The sequence below is a fragment of the Knufia obscura genome (genome assembly GCF_036327395.1).
Source record: "Knufia obscura strain CCFEE 5817 isolate CBS 148926 chromosome Unknown scaffold_2, whole genome shotgun sequence".
NCBI classification, from domain to species: Eukaryota; Fungi; Ascomycota; class Eurotiomycetes; order Chaetothyriales; family Trichomeriaceae; genus Knufia; species Knufia obscura.
The window spans coordinates 891,357-904,283 of NW_027042688.1; the positions used below are offsets into that span (position 1 = coordinate 891,357).

A 12,927-nucleotide genomic window follows, 5' to 3' on the forward strand; every position below is an offset into this window, starting at 1 on the left:
AGTTCTGGAAATACATCAGATGAATGGTAGCAGGCAGAGTGTTTGTTGCCTTTGCTAGCATAGTACTATGTCATTCAGGCGTCAAGGCAGAGATATGGAGCTGCGGAGTTTTAGCGTGATTGCCTCTTTCATCACGAGCGTCAAGGCTGCACGAAGCAACGTCAGCTTCACTTTTCTGCGACTACTTTTGTGTTTTATGTCTCTTGACCTTCAGCGATGGTTCCGGCGTATCCTAGTCGTCACCAATTAGCTTCAATATGGACCAGATAGTCGAGGACAGATCAGCCCTGTTTCGTGAAGTCGTTGCTCATCTCGACCATGTCAAGGCGAATCCGGCCACTGCTCTTGATGAGGAACTACTGAGAAGGGCATCGCGGAATGCTGATTCACATACCTCACGAGCGACTCTCTGGGAAACGTTGAGTGGAGGAGAGGCAGCGTTACAAACCTTGCAGCAAGACCCACGACCCTTGACCAGGCTTTTGGAGCAAGTCGTGCTTTCCTTGCCGTTCGACGAACTCAAGGAAACCATCACTTCACAAAAGCTTGAAGATGGCTTGAAGTCGCCAGTCGCCCCGATACAACTGCTAATCTTGGCCTATCTGCTCAAAGCAGCCGACTCTCCAAGTGGCGCGGCATTTGTGGCAACGAGTCCGTCCCTAACTCAGACTCTAATCACGACTTGGCTGTCTACAGAAAGTACAGAGGTCGCAGACAAAGCTCTTGACGCTCTCACAGCATTGCTTGACGTTGATAGTCCGACGACAAGTACTTTTGTGGTAGCCCAAGCAGCAAGTGGAGAAGCACGCGGTCAAGGTCTCCTCTGGCGGAGAATCTTCTCCGACCCACAGATATATGCCTTGTTGTTCGAGTGGACGTCCTTGACAAATTCCAAGCACGATCTGTCTACCAAAAAGGGTCTCCAACAAGCCACAATATCGCAAGGCAGACTGCTTGAGTGCATAGCACGACTAGCACACATCGATTGGACCCAGATTAGCAAATCGTCACTACCAGATGTTGAGCGGCAATTCGTGAAGGGAGACGCCTCAGCGCAACCTTTCGGCGGTGTTCTGAGATATGCTGCAACTGACATGATTGATTCGAGTGATTATCTGATGGAAGTGTTGCGGCAAGACTTCTTTGTTAAGTTGCTTGCCGTTGCAGAGGAGACGAATAGTCGCGGTGTTAACCCAAGGATGTTGCAAGCTATACAAGACGGTGCAGGTCTGAGTTCGAACGGTGAAGTGAACGGGAATGGGCTACATCTCTAGCTGCCATGGCAGGCTTTACGTGGTTATCCATCGGCAAGTGCAGATGTGATATCTCAACAGGGGGTTCACAAGGATATGCAGCCGACGAGGCGGTCAGCACAGGTCATACAAGGAAGTTGTGCTTGCTGCTCATAATCTGCCCTTACCGGCAGACTGTCCTACAAGGGGCATGTAGTCGGTATCCGGGCCTAGCAGTCAGGATGCAAGTCATAGTGATACTCCCCTTCGATCGCGGCAGCGATGTACAAACACAGGAGTGCATGCGTAAAATTCGACCGATAGTGTAAGTCTTGTTGTCTGTTCGATCTACTTCATCACTTTGCAATCGAACCATACGGAAATTCAACCACTCTTCGAGAATACGTTGCAAGATCATTTATCCTCTTACAATCGCTTATCAATTATCGAGATTACGGACAAGAAGAGCCACTAACGAGGGCTGTAACACCTGGTTCGAACCTTTCACAGCTTTCGATCCTAGATTCTGCCATGTCGCCGCTGTTCTGGTACAAGGAAATACGACTCAGGCTACAGATATACTCGACTCCATCCTTCCGTTGAACATACACCATCGACTTACCTGAGGGGTCACGACAAGCTCACCACAAAATTCAGCACATTGTCCATTGCAACCTTCTCTGCTTTCGACATGGCTCAACCATTCCGCTTCCTAGAACTCCCAATGGAGCTGCAAGTCAAGGTATTTACCTTCTACCTCGATGCACCCTTCGACATAGTGATTGAAAGAAGTGTCTCGGAAGAATCTGGTCCAGAGGGCCGCCTCGTTGAGAAGGAGATCAAGGACTGTCGTTCAACTTACGCTGCGCTGTGGTCGTCACCACAGCTCTACCAACAGGCGAAGCAGGCTTTTCATGAAGGGTTCAGTGGCCGTGTAGACTTCGTCCACTTCTGTCCACGCTTCGGGGAGTGTCTTGGCAAGCTCATGGTAAGTGTATACAAGAGTCTACCGAAGGATAAAGTCAAGACCATCACGTGGGGTGAAATGGAACAATGCCAATGCAGAGAGTGGCCGAAGTGCAATCTTGATTACGATGAGGAGACAACACTGTACATCAATGGCGAACTCCGCAAGCCTCCTGGAAAGATTGGGATCAATGACCAAGATCACGAAGACAAGACAGCCGACGAGGATAACTTTGGGAGATACTTCGATTACGATCTTGATGGACTCTGGGAACACGCTGTGTGCGAGCAGTGCTCCGGCGATGCGCACAGTCAGAGTGAGAGATCCGAATCCGACGAAGAAATTGTGTCTGAGAGAAATGAGCACGATGAAGACGTCTCTGATGGAGAACATCACACCGAGGACGAGTCCGATGAGTCAGGCCTAGTAACTCGTGAGTAAGAGTTGACTCGCGAGTCAGCTGAAAACCAACTCGCAACTCATGAGTTGACTCAAGAGTTATAGCGAGTAGGGACTCTAACCGAATTAGGTTAGTTTCTGTCCATGCTGGGCGGCGCCATGCTGGGCTATGCTAGACTCGGATAAGCCTTATTTAAGGCTAGACGGAAGAAGCATGAGCACTATACCCATTTAGGAAGAATTTCTACGCCAAGGCTGACTCGCGAGTCAACTCTTGAGTTCTAATCTTCAACTCACAACTCACGAGTTAGAGTTGACTCAAGAGTTGACTCGGAAGTTGCTAGCCCTGGATGAGTTTGATTCGGACGATGAGTATAATGCAGATGGTTACGACGATCAAGGGCAGGCTCTATGCAAATGTCCACTCAACCTAGCAGAAACGTTCCCCAACCTGGAAAGCGTCGAGTTCGCCATCAAATACTATCGCTCGGAGGACATTCCTCCTATCACGCACGAACGCCAAATCCCAAACTTACTCGATGGCTGTCTTGACCATATTTTTACTGAGTACGCACTTGAACAGATTGCACTCTTCCCTCCTACCTATGGCCAAACGATCGTCACGCAAACTACTGGCAGACCAGTCACCGTTCGACTGACGTTCTTCGACTACATGCATTACGTGGTAGGCAGTTGGCGGTTTGGCGAGGAGACTCCTACTGGTGCCCAACACTGGCAATACTATGTGATCATGTATGAGTTCGAGAACATTGATAACCTTCGTGTTGTGTCGCGCGAGATCACAAGCGTGCAGCCGCATAATGCCAATTGATCGAAGGCATATCTCGGGCAGATCCCTTGCAGGACTCAAGAGTCTGGAGACAATGGGACAACTCACAAGATGGAGGGAGAATAGAAGAGAATGCGTCAATATCTCCGCAAGGAAGCAGAGGGCCAGCGAAGATAAGCTTGGAGGTCACGGATGAGCACAACGCTGCCAAGGAGGGAAGTCGGGTTGCATCGAGCGCAAATTATTAGAGTCATCGACGTGTTTTTAGCAGGACTTTGTTTTAGTTCCTGAGTTCGCGCTGACCTCTCGCAACAGTATGTAGCTAACTCTTCCTAGTGGCCAGTAACGTATCTCAAGCTTTGCAGTGCCTCGGTCGTTCAATCACATTCCTCGAGAATGTCTCGTTCTCCCCCGTAAATCTTCTTGCTTTGTCCCTCGGGATTGCTGACGAACCCGGATAAGCAATCTACATTTACATTCTTGCATCAGTAGTACCAAAGCTTTGTCAATGTCTGTGCCTTAAGGCTCAAACTGGATGACAGCTGATATATCTCTGCTTGCGGGACATATACGTTGTTTCGAGTCTCTCATACATCTGCCTGCCACCTAACTTGCTTGTTTCGTGAGCCCTCGAAAGAGAGCTCTCATGTGCTTGAGACGTGAAGTACTTTCAGAAGAATGGGGAAGGTATCTTTTCTCAATCATGAATTCGTGAGGGTTGATGATATTAATCTCAACGGTCTGTCAAGAAAGCAGGGTCAGTATGATCGTTTTTGTGCTGTACGTTTGACCAGCACACGTGGAAGGAGCAAGCTTACCAGGTCTTGCAAGCCGATGACTTCCCATGGCTGCTGGGCGACCAGATACAGCCCGACAGTCTCACCTACTGAGTTGCGAATGCGAGAAGGCTCGGGTAGACCCAGTGTTCGCAATCTTGGTCCAATGCAGTCGCGACACGCCGCATCCTTCTTGCCATCCAGGAAATTTTCGAGATTGTCCTTCTTAACTCCTTTGGTGTGCGACCCCCGATATTTGACAGTAATAGTCATTAGGCTGGATAGACCATTCCCTTCGAAGACTGACGCGAACGCTTTCCAGCTCGTATTCATCGGCATGCGCATTGGCCCGTGACTGAATTCTTTTTCGTCGTCGAATGTTACCGATTTCAGTCTGCCAACCGGTAGGCACGGAAGTAGCTTCTTCTCGAAAGTGCTCTTCTTGACTGGCAGCATGCCATGCTCATCGAAGGAGCACACCAGCCTGCCAGAGAAGCTGTCGAATAAAGCTTTTTGTGCTTGTTCGCGAAGATCCGGTGACGTCCAAAGGACACATAGGTGTTCTTTCTTGCCTGCGCCATCGTGCTGGAAGTTCTCTGCTGGGAATAATTTAGGAGGAAAGAACACGCTCTGCTCCTCGATAACGGATAAGCCTAAATCGAAGGGCGCTTTGAAGTAGTGCTTGAAAATCTCGATCTGTATCTCTGCTGGCAGGCGCAAGAATGGGAACGAGGTCGCCATTGATTTGGTGGATCGAGTCTCTGCGGTGCAGAGCAACGGTGAGAGAAGTGCCTGAATTCATCGGACGAGGCTTATGCTGCAGCAAGCGGCCTTCTGATGACATCAGGCACGCGTACGGGTGAATGCCGGCAAATAAAGTGAAGGTGTTCACTCAAGGTCGTAGTCGAACGTTGACAATATTTTCCGTCATCTCTTATTCATCTCTCGTAAGCCTGATCGCATACGTTGGCCGTACCATCATGGCTTTGCTTACTCTCCTTCGAGCCTTACCATCCTTCGCTGTTGGCGTCGTGCAGCTATCGCCAACGCTGCTTCTTTCTGCCTGGCGTACGCTCCAAGATATTCTTGATGACCCAGTCATGATCACCACCGTTGTCGAAAGATCGCAAATTCTCACACCCTTGACACCCGATGGTCGTCCATATGGCCAACGCAACTATGATTGCATTCTGCTGATCTTGGACAGTGCCCTAGCAGAGCGTATTCCACTCTGGACTGCGAGGTTGCAACACCAGTCATCCCAAGAGTGGAGCATACCTGATTTCAAGCTCAAGGCGGAGCCTCGCATCGACATGTCTCTTCGTCTCGTCAGCAAGGACTTCAGTCGCCGTACTATGGATCGCATGGCTCAACAGTTCGACGGCACAGTACATCAGGAGTATTGGTTCGACATCACACACAACCACACCAACAAAATCACAGCTTTGGGACCTGTACGTGAGCTGACTCGGCACGTCTCGTGGGCCTGTCAATTGAGGGATGTCGACCTACATTTGGTCGCCAATTTGCCACATGTCAACAAAATCGCAGCTTTAGCAGATCATGGTCGCACTAGACCCATCTCATGTATGCTGCCAGCTTTGGATGCTCCGCAGCATGCAATTCTGTCAGCGATACCTGACAATGTGCTACTGTACTCTGTTGCAGGTGCCGTGGCTAACGAGAAAGGTCGCCCCGTATTGTTCCAGGGAGGTGCTTACGAGGACTTTCTCTGGGACCCAGAACTCCTTTGGCAGTCACACATTGAGCTTGTTGCTAAATTCTCATTCGGCTTGGTTGGTAGTAATTTTGATATCGTAAGGACACACAAGCTTGGCATGAATGCAACTAATCTCGATGCAGGTGTGTTACGCTGTTCTGAAGCAGGACGGAAATCATGAGATTTATGGCAAGCGCTTGGAGAAGGGTTCGTTGTGGTGGTGATAGTAGGGTTTCGACGAGGACACGAGAGTGCGTGAGTGAGAGCATTCCTGGCAAGCTCACCCAGGTTTTTGGGCGCATGAGCGAGGCATTGAGATGTGGCTGGGCTCGAATTGCTTTGGACCACCAGAACAAGTCGAAGCAAGTCGAAGCAAGTCAAAAGCGTATCGGAACGACTTTTGCAAGTACAGCATCCAGTAACAGGTCTGGCTCAGTTGCTGTGTCTATTGTTGGGAATCGTTCGTGCATAAAAGGATGAATCAAATGCAGATGCAACTTGAAGCGTGGGAGTCCCTGCCGATTCATAGCCCGAGGAACTCAATCACATGACGATGTGACCCCTGCCAGTGCTCTGGGATTGGCATCAATGTTTCTCCATTTCCGGACCGAGGGTCTATTGTGGTATCCAATATCATGACATTTCATCCTTTGTACATTTCGACAGTCTTGATGCATACTGGTTTGAATGAATTTGTATTCAAAGAAAGTATGGTGACGGACTATCAGCTGCCAGGGTTTGAAGCAGGTCTAACATCTTCGATATCCTTCCGCTTCAACGACCTCCCCAAAGAGCTCCAAGCTCAAATCACCAACTCATGCCTAACAGACTGGTCCTATGCAATCTTTAATCCTACTGACGAGGACCGCATGGGTCCCGCCCTCCCAACACGCAGCCTTCTCAAGGTCGCACATCACTCCACGCAGCCAAATAGCGACGTTGAAGCTGAACGACCTTGGAACATAACCTCGCTACAGCTCGTGAGTCACGACCTGAAACGTCTCGTCGACAGTGAAAGCAGAAAGGCATTTACAGGCTGTTTATACGTTGACCCGGTGATATGCAGCAGGCCTCATTCCGAGAGCCCAGATATCGGCGCGCGAAGCAACGCCAACCTCCGGAAATCGATCACGGTGCTACAATCCAGCGCGCCTGGATTCGGCGGATTCAAGCGGGATCTATTGCTGATGCTACCTAATCTGAAGGTGGCGATTACGTCGTGCAACGGAACACTCTTTGACGGTAACATCAATGGCTTCGGCGAAGAAAAATTCTTCGTTCGTGTTGTGTCAGAGGAGAAGTTGAGGGAGATGATGCTGGAGACTATCCGCGGCTTGAGTGCGCGTTGTACGGAAAAGCTGGAGCATTTGTGGTATCTGGGCGTCAGAACGATTGTTGAGATGACGGTTGCGATGGGCTCTCCTCCTATGAGATTTGAGTTTATGTGTGTTTTCTTATTGAGCAAGGATGCGGATCCTGTCGTTCTGGGCAAGTACACGATGCATGAATGGAGCTCATCTGTTAGACTACGGAGGATGGTCTATAACAAACGTTGCTGAAACGCTTGGTTCGCATGCGATCCGGATACGCCGTCTATGTGCAAGCCCGATCGATATTCCGCTGCTGCTCATTGTTCGCCATCTCTCTCTGTGCTGCGGCTCATGTTAGACATGAACCGAAGGATCGGAGCAAAAGTGTCTTTCATGTCCGCTACTATGCGGCCCCTCACATTCTCAGGAGTTCTAGCTTCAATGATAATCCACTTCTTGTGGCACTCCACCCGGACAGAGATCACATCTTTCTCTGAATGTTCCTTGTGGGAAAATGTCGACAGATGTAATCTGAATGGCACTGATATCCTGGGGTTGCTCCCAATAGGGCGAGTTGCCAAAGCTGGCTTTTGTGATATCTACGACCTCGAGTTTCAGTACCTGTCAAGCCAAAAGACGTTAGCATCGCTTGTCGACGCAGAGGTAATGTTATGGTTAGACTTACAATCTCACAAGGCTCGACTGTGAGTGCGGGCATGTGACATCCACTCAAATATGCAAATGTGAGACTGAATTTGGCGGACGTTGACTTGTTAACAACTAGCCGACGGAATTGAGGCACCCAGCTTTTGGTACCTTGCTGCACGTGTTGTTCGATATATTCCCTCACCGACTGCATAGCATAATATTCATGTATTACTCCAGCCTTAGCAGCGTCTAACGCAGCTCGTGGAAATAGAGGATCGGGATCAAAGTCGTCCGAGCGTGTGTAATAGGTTTCGATCTCCTCGATGTTAGGAAATTGGTCGATGAAGATAGTCTTGACACAGCGTTCTGGATTCGCTGCAAAACAAGCATGGTAGCAGTGTGTATGCCCTAAAACAATCTTTTTGACTTTCGCCTTTGGCAGGCTCGATAGCAGTTCGGGGTAAAGGTCAACGGGGGCGTAAGTGCAGCATTGACCTTGGCGGAAGTCGAGTAGTCCGGTGAAAGCCTTGTCGAAAATCTGTTTGCTCATCTCTCGCAGGTCTGGGGAGGTCCAGAGGAGGCAGGTATCTTGTGCGCGTCCTGAGGCAGTCTTGATGTTATGAGACATGAGGTGACCACCGGCGGCTCTGAAAGGATGCTGGTTGAGTACGATGTCAAATGTGCCAAAGTAGTATTTGACAGTCTTCACCTGAAGCTCTGCAGGCAAGTCGAGAAACCTGAAGACGTCAGTCATTGTGGTGGTCTTGTATCTGTGTGAGGGTTGACATGAGAGGTTCGTTGTCTCGGCTATTAGAGACGGGCTGAACTGTCTTGATGGCATGAAAGCGCAAGAACGAGCATCATTATAAGTGAAATGAAGTGGCAGGTGGGGCCACGCTTGTATGTATTCAGGCAGACATAGGCAAGAACGAGGTGAAGAAGTTGCGACCACCGTGCAAACAATTCACTGTGTTGCTGACTCGGTCATGTGCTGTACTCTAGATGAACGCCTTCGGTCGTAGTCATGAACGAGGAAACCTAGCCTTCGGACGTCCGCTGCTGATCGTACCACACGATCACAGCTTGCTGTCCCTCCACCGCGGCTCCCTCTTCTCCACAAAAGACTTAACGCCCTCGTGTATATTCTCACCATCCGCCAACCTCTGGCTATATAACAAGTCCTGGACTCTAGTCGCATTCTCCACACTGCCTTCTTCCCACCCACTGTTGACACCAGCTTTCGAGATAATAACACTATCAGGCGAATTTGCCGAGATGTCCTTAGCAATGGCAAGGGCTTTCTGTACAACGGGCCTCTGTATGATCTCGTCCTCATCCTCAGCAGTGGGAGTCGCATGATCATCAGCCACATAATTGACGAACCCAAATTGCTGCCCCTCATCAGCAGACACAACACGACCCGTAAGCGCCATCTCCATAGCTCTGACTCTGCCAATCGCGCGTGCAAGACGAGGCAACGCACCCGCCGCAGCAACAACACCACGCTTCACCTCCGACAGACAGAATTTCGCTGATTTCGAAGCAACAACGATGTCAAGGTTCGCGACAGCCTCCATACCACCCCCGTACGCGAGACCGTTGATCGCACCGATTACAGGCTTCTTGCCTGTCCTTCGACTGAGGCCACCGAAACCGCCAGCAGGCAGTGGTTGCCGTACGCCTTCTTTGCCTGCCTGACGGCTCGCATTGTGCTGGTCCCATTCCTTGAGATCAGCTCCGGCGGAAAAAGCTCGACCAGCGCCAGTCACTACGCAGCAGCGAAGAGATGGCTCGTTGTCGTACCATGTCAGAAGGTTGTGCATGGCATGGTGCACTGCTGTGGGCATAGAATTGAGGTGTCGTGGCCGATTGAAAATGATGAGGATGGTGTGTGGTTGTGGGAAAAGAACTTTTGCGAAGCTTTGCTCTGGGAGAGGCTTCTGAAACGATGATGTGGGCGCCATTGTGGTGTTGGTCGCTGTCGTCGAATGATGCTGTGAGGTCTTGCCAGGCCGAAACTTCTTTCGGTCAGGGGAATATTCGTACTGAGGTACCAACGCTGACTATACTATATCTTCGTTACGGTGTTGCTGTGGCTGTTACTATGCGGACTAGATGAAATTCGTAAGACCTGCAATGAGCTCGGTAAAAGCTCAGAGCTTCACGGCGGAGGTGAGATGAACTCTGGGGTTACTCGCGGACCTCGGCACGAGGCAAAAGCTGAGCGGAATTTACGGAGTAGGCCATCTCTACCGAGAATCCCGCCTCGTCATGTGACTTTGAACCTGAGTAAGCATTCGACTGCAATCAGAGGCAGGTGTAGCGAGATTTAGTAAGCCACGAGTTGCCAATCACGCTTCGCTAACGTCACCTCTTTTCGCCCCTTTTCGATCGATTCCCTCGACGCCGCTCACACTCGTCTATCTAACGAATCACCAGCCAGTACAGAACTGCCTGATATGGAAGGCGAAGGTTCAAAGCAAGACCCCAACAACTCGACGGCTCACAGACCAGCGCGCGTCGTACCAGGGAGTGCTTGAATGATCACCGTATCATAATTCCGCTATGGATGCCAACATCTGAGAAGGTTTGGCCACAACTGCTGTATAACGGTAGAGGTTCCCGGATATATCGACTGTATCGATTGACTGCTAGGCGTGGTTGTTGTGCCTGGAAAGGGTAGCAGGTATAGCTTAGTATCTGTTGATGGAGAGAACGTGGTGGTGCCACGAGATCGAAAGCATCGCGTCTAGTCTACATGTAACGAAAGCTCATCTCACCGACCGCAATTATATCAGTAGCAGTCCATATGGGCAAGAGTCTTCAACATCTTACAAGATGCGTAGGTCAGGGCGAGGCTTTGCAAGACGCCGATGCAGATTGCCTCGCCAGTACACCACGTGTTGGCATGCTGCAGGCACAGATCTTCTGCAAGACTTTTCAGAACTTTGTGCCAGCCAGTGTGACAGTGTGAAAGGTCTTGATGAACAAGACCATTACAAGGATGGCATAGGACTTCTAAAAGTGTCATCAATGCTAGTCTATAAGCAGTTAGCCATGCGGTGAACGACCCACTCAGCATATCTCCTTGCTCGCTCAGTAGTGTGCTGACCTACACACTCTATAAACGTTCATGAAGTCATTCCTGCTATTGGGGCGATTGCTTGAGCTTGTCAGCATCGTCCCCCGACACAACGCTCCCATGCTCGACGTCGGGCGAGGCAAGGCATGCCTGAAGGCTTGACCTCGAGCTTGCCTTGCCTTGCTTCTAGATGCCAAGAGATCTCAAGCTATCCTCAATAGAGAAGCTGGACTTCCTCCTTGGTGTTAAAGCTGGTATAAAATAAATCGAAGTTGAAAGTAACCTATCTATACCTGATAGGGACATCTACAGCTCCACTATCGGCGTCGAGGAAGCTTCGAGGCATTACTGATCTCGTTCCTCGCATTGCCTTGTCTCGAAACAAGACAGGCACTGCCTCGGAAAATATAGCGCTGTTGGCAGGCCGGGTCGAGAGCTAGAAGCGTTGGTAGACAACCCGTCACTGGCATGTGGATGTCAGATCCCTGACAGGATTCGCAGCCCTATGAGCTGCGTGAACATGGCTCAATCAGCCATCGGTGGCCGGAGTTGGGCGACTTACGATCATGATGGCAAGTATAGAGTGGTTTCTATCTAAGCGTACCACCATTTGCTCCCGCCCAGTATAGTTCGTCTGACAGGCCAGGCTAGGTGATAACAGCATGACTTCGGCACAGGCGACTTCGTGTGAAGAACTCAGCGTCTGACGGTGAGTGCGTCTTTGCACCGACAGCCGATGTCGCATCGAGCACACATTCAGTGCAGCCCCCAGCGATATGACACCACTGCCATATTCTCGAGAAAACATGTAGGGAGCAGATACTAGCGGAGCAGCTAGAAGCGGTCGCGTGACTTAGCTGCGCGAGGCCGAAGCGGTAGCGGTTTGGGTTGTGGGAAGAGCCTACACCGGACCCAATGCGTGTCAAGAACAAGCAAGTTTGACCGATGTCGTTCATCGTTTGTAAGATGCATGCGAACGTCACTTCCTCTACCACGTGGCCCCCATTAGCCGTGCGTGGGACAGATTGAAAGACTGTTAGGGCTGACGCTATCGGAGGCCAGTTCGATTGATGAACGGGTCCTTGCAGGAAAAGCAGAATGTAGGAAGAAACCGGCTTTGACAAGGAAGGAAGGACCGATGAAGATGGGTATTGGCCGATGGCAGTCACAAACACTGTGACGCTTCGGACTAGGCGACTGCTTGCTCGATCATGACACCTAGCCCCTGTTAGCTCCGACACAATAGCCACTTCGTTGTCACGCTTGTCAGTCAGACGTGGTGATCATTGGCTGGTTCAAGCTATGGGACAAGTCATAGCTGTCCTTCTGTACATGTGCGATGCCAAGAGTACATCGCTGCAGCGAGCGGTAGGCCGTGCTGACTCTTTCACCCTGCAGGTACATGGTTGTATAGGCCGGCTGGATTATCAGGCGGACTGGCGGAGTCAATAAGCCACCAGTCTCAACTGTGGCCCACGATACTGGTGGTAGGTATGTTTCCTGCGCCGGCATGTCTGGGGCCCCGACACTGCATCAAGTTTAGCTGGAGCAAATGACAGATGCCACCAGTGGCAGATAGAGCTCGCCGAAGATGTGCTCAACAACGCAGGGGCACTGTCGTATGCATTCGGTCGGCGGCGTCGTTTCGAGGCAATCTAATCATCTTCTCGCTTCTAAACGGCACCGCGAAGGTTCCTGGGGAGACATGAGCATGGTCACTCGACTCCCTATAGTTCATACAGAAGGTTGGTACGGTATCGGTCTGCCAAATATGTACTTTTGATTTCAAGTCAGCATCGCATCGTCGACGGGGAGTGATATTTCGGACGAGAGTCGATACCTGGAGGCACATGGAGGACGCGTGATCAAATGAGCCAAACAGGATTTAGTGAGTTGAGCTCTAACAGGTCGATATTCACGAGGCAAAAACCCACATCACAGAGTCTTGCGCTAGCACTTATTCCAGACTAGCTCAGCCTCGATCGTGGGCTTTCATTGGGGAG

General features: G+C 50.5%; 7 protein-coding genes across 7 annotated transcripts; 4 read left to right on the top strand and 3 right to left on the bottom strand.

Moving 5' to 3' along the window:
* Positions 1-257: 257 nt before the first annotated feature.
* PMZ80_002185 (uncharacterized protein) lies at positions 258-1,274 on the top strand (the record flags this gene model as incomplete). Its single annotated transcript, XM_064870619.1, has 1 exon — positions 258-1,274. One exon carries the CDS (start codon positions 258-260, stop codon positions 1,272-1,274), a length of 1,017 nt encoding a protein of 338 aa, XP_064733072.1.
* Positions 1,275-1,923: 649 nt separating this feature from the next.
* PMZ80_002186 (uncharacterized protein) lies at positions 1,924-3,430 on the top strand (the record flags this gene model as incomplete). Its single annotated transcript, XM_064870620.1, has 2 exons — positions 1,924-2,632; positions 2,943-3,430. 2 exons carry the CDS (start codon positions 1,924-1,926, stop codon positions 3,428-3,430), a joined length of 1,197 nt encoding a protein of 398 aa, XP_064733073.1.
* A 716-nt stretch (positions 3,431-4,146) lies between these two features.
* PMZ80_002187 (uncharacterized protein) lies at positions 4,147-4,905 on the bottom strand (the record flags this gene model as incomplete). Its single annotated transcript, XM_064870621.1, has 1 exon — positions 4,147-4,905. The coding sequence occupies one exon, from the start codon at positions 4,903-4,905 to the stop codon at positions 4,147-4,149; it is 759 nt and encodes a 252-aa protein (XP_064733074.1).
* A 239-nt stretch (positions 4,906-5,144) lies between these two features.
* Positions 5,145-6,108, top strand: PMZ80_002188 (uncharacterized protein; the record flags this gene model as incomplete). The annotated part of the gene is made up of 2 exons (XM_064870622.1): positions 5,145-5,981; positions 6,028-6,108. 2 exons carry the CDS (start codon positions 5,145-5,147, stop codon positions 6,106-6,108), a joined length of 918 nt encoding a protein of 305 aa, XP_064733075.1.
* A 486-nt stretch (positions 6,109-6,594) lies between these two features.
* On the top strand, positions 6,595-7,443 carry PMZ80_002189 (uncharacterized protein; the record flags this gene model as incomplete). Its single annotated transcript, XM_064870623.1, has 1 exon — positions 6,595-7,443. The coding sequence occupies one exon, from the start codon at positions 6,595-6,597 to the stop codon at positions 7,441-7,443; it is 849 nt and encodes a 282-aa protein (XP_064733076.1).
* A 189-nt stretch (positions 7,444-7,632) lies between these two features.
* On the bottom strand, positions 7,633-8,596 carry PMZ80_002190 (uncharacterized protein; the record flags this gene model as incomplete). The annotated part of the gene is made up of 2 exons (XM_064870624.1): positions 7,633-7,815; positions 7,880-8,596. 2 exons carry the CDS (start codon positions 8,594-8,596, stop codon positions 7,633-7,635), a joined length of 900 nt encoding a protein of 299 aa, XP_064733077.1.
* Positions 8,597-8,918: 322 nt separating this feature from the next.
* Positions 8,919-9,806, bottom strand: PMZ80_002191 (uncharacterized protein; the record flags this gene model as incomplete). The annotated part of the gene is made up of 1 exon (XM_064870625.1): positions 8,919-9,806. The coding sequence occupies one exon, from the start codon at positions 9,804-9,806 to the stop codon at positions 8,919-8,921; it is 888 nt and encodes a 295-aa protein (XP_064733078.1).
* Between the last annotated feature and the right edge of the window lie 3,121 nt (positions 9,807-12,927).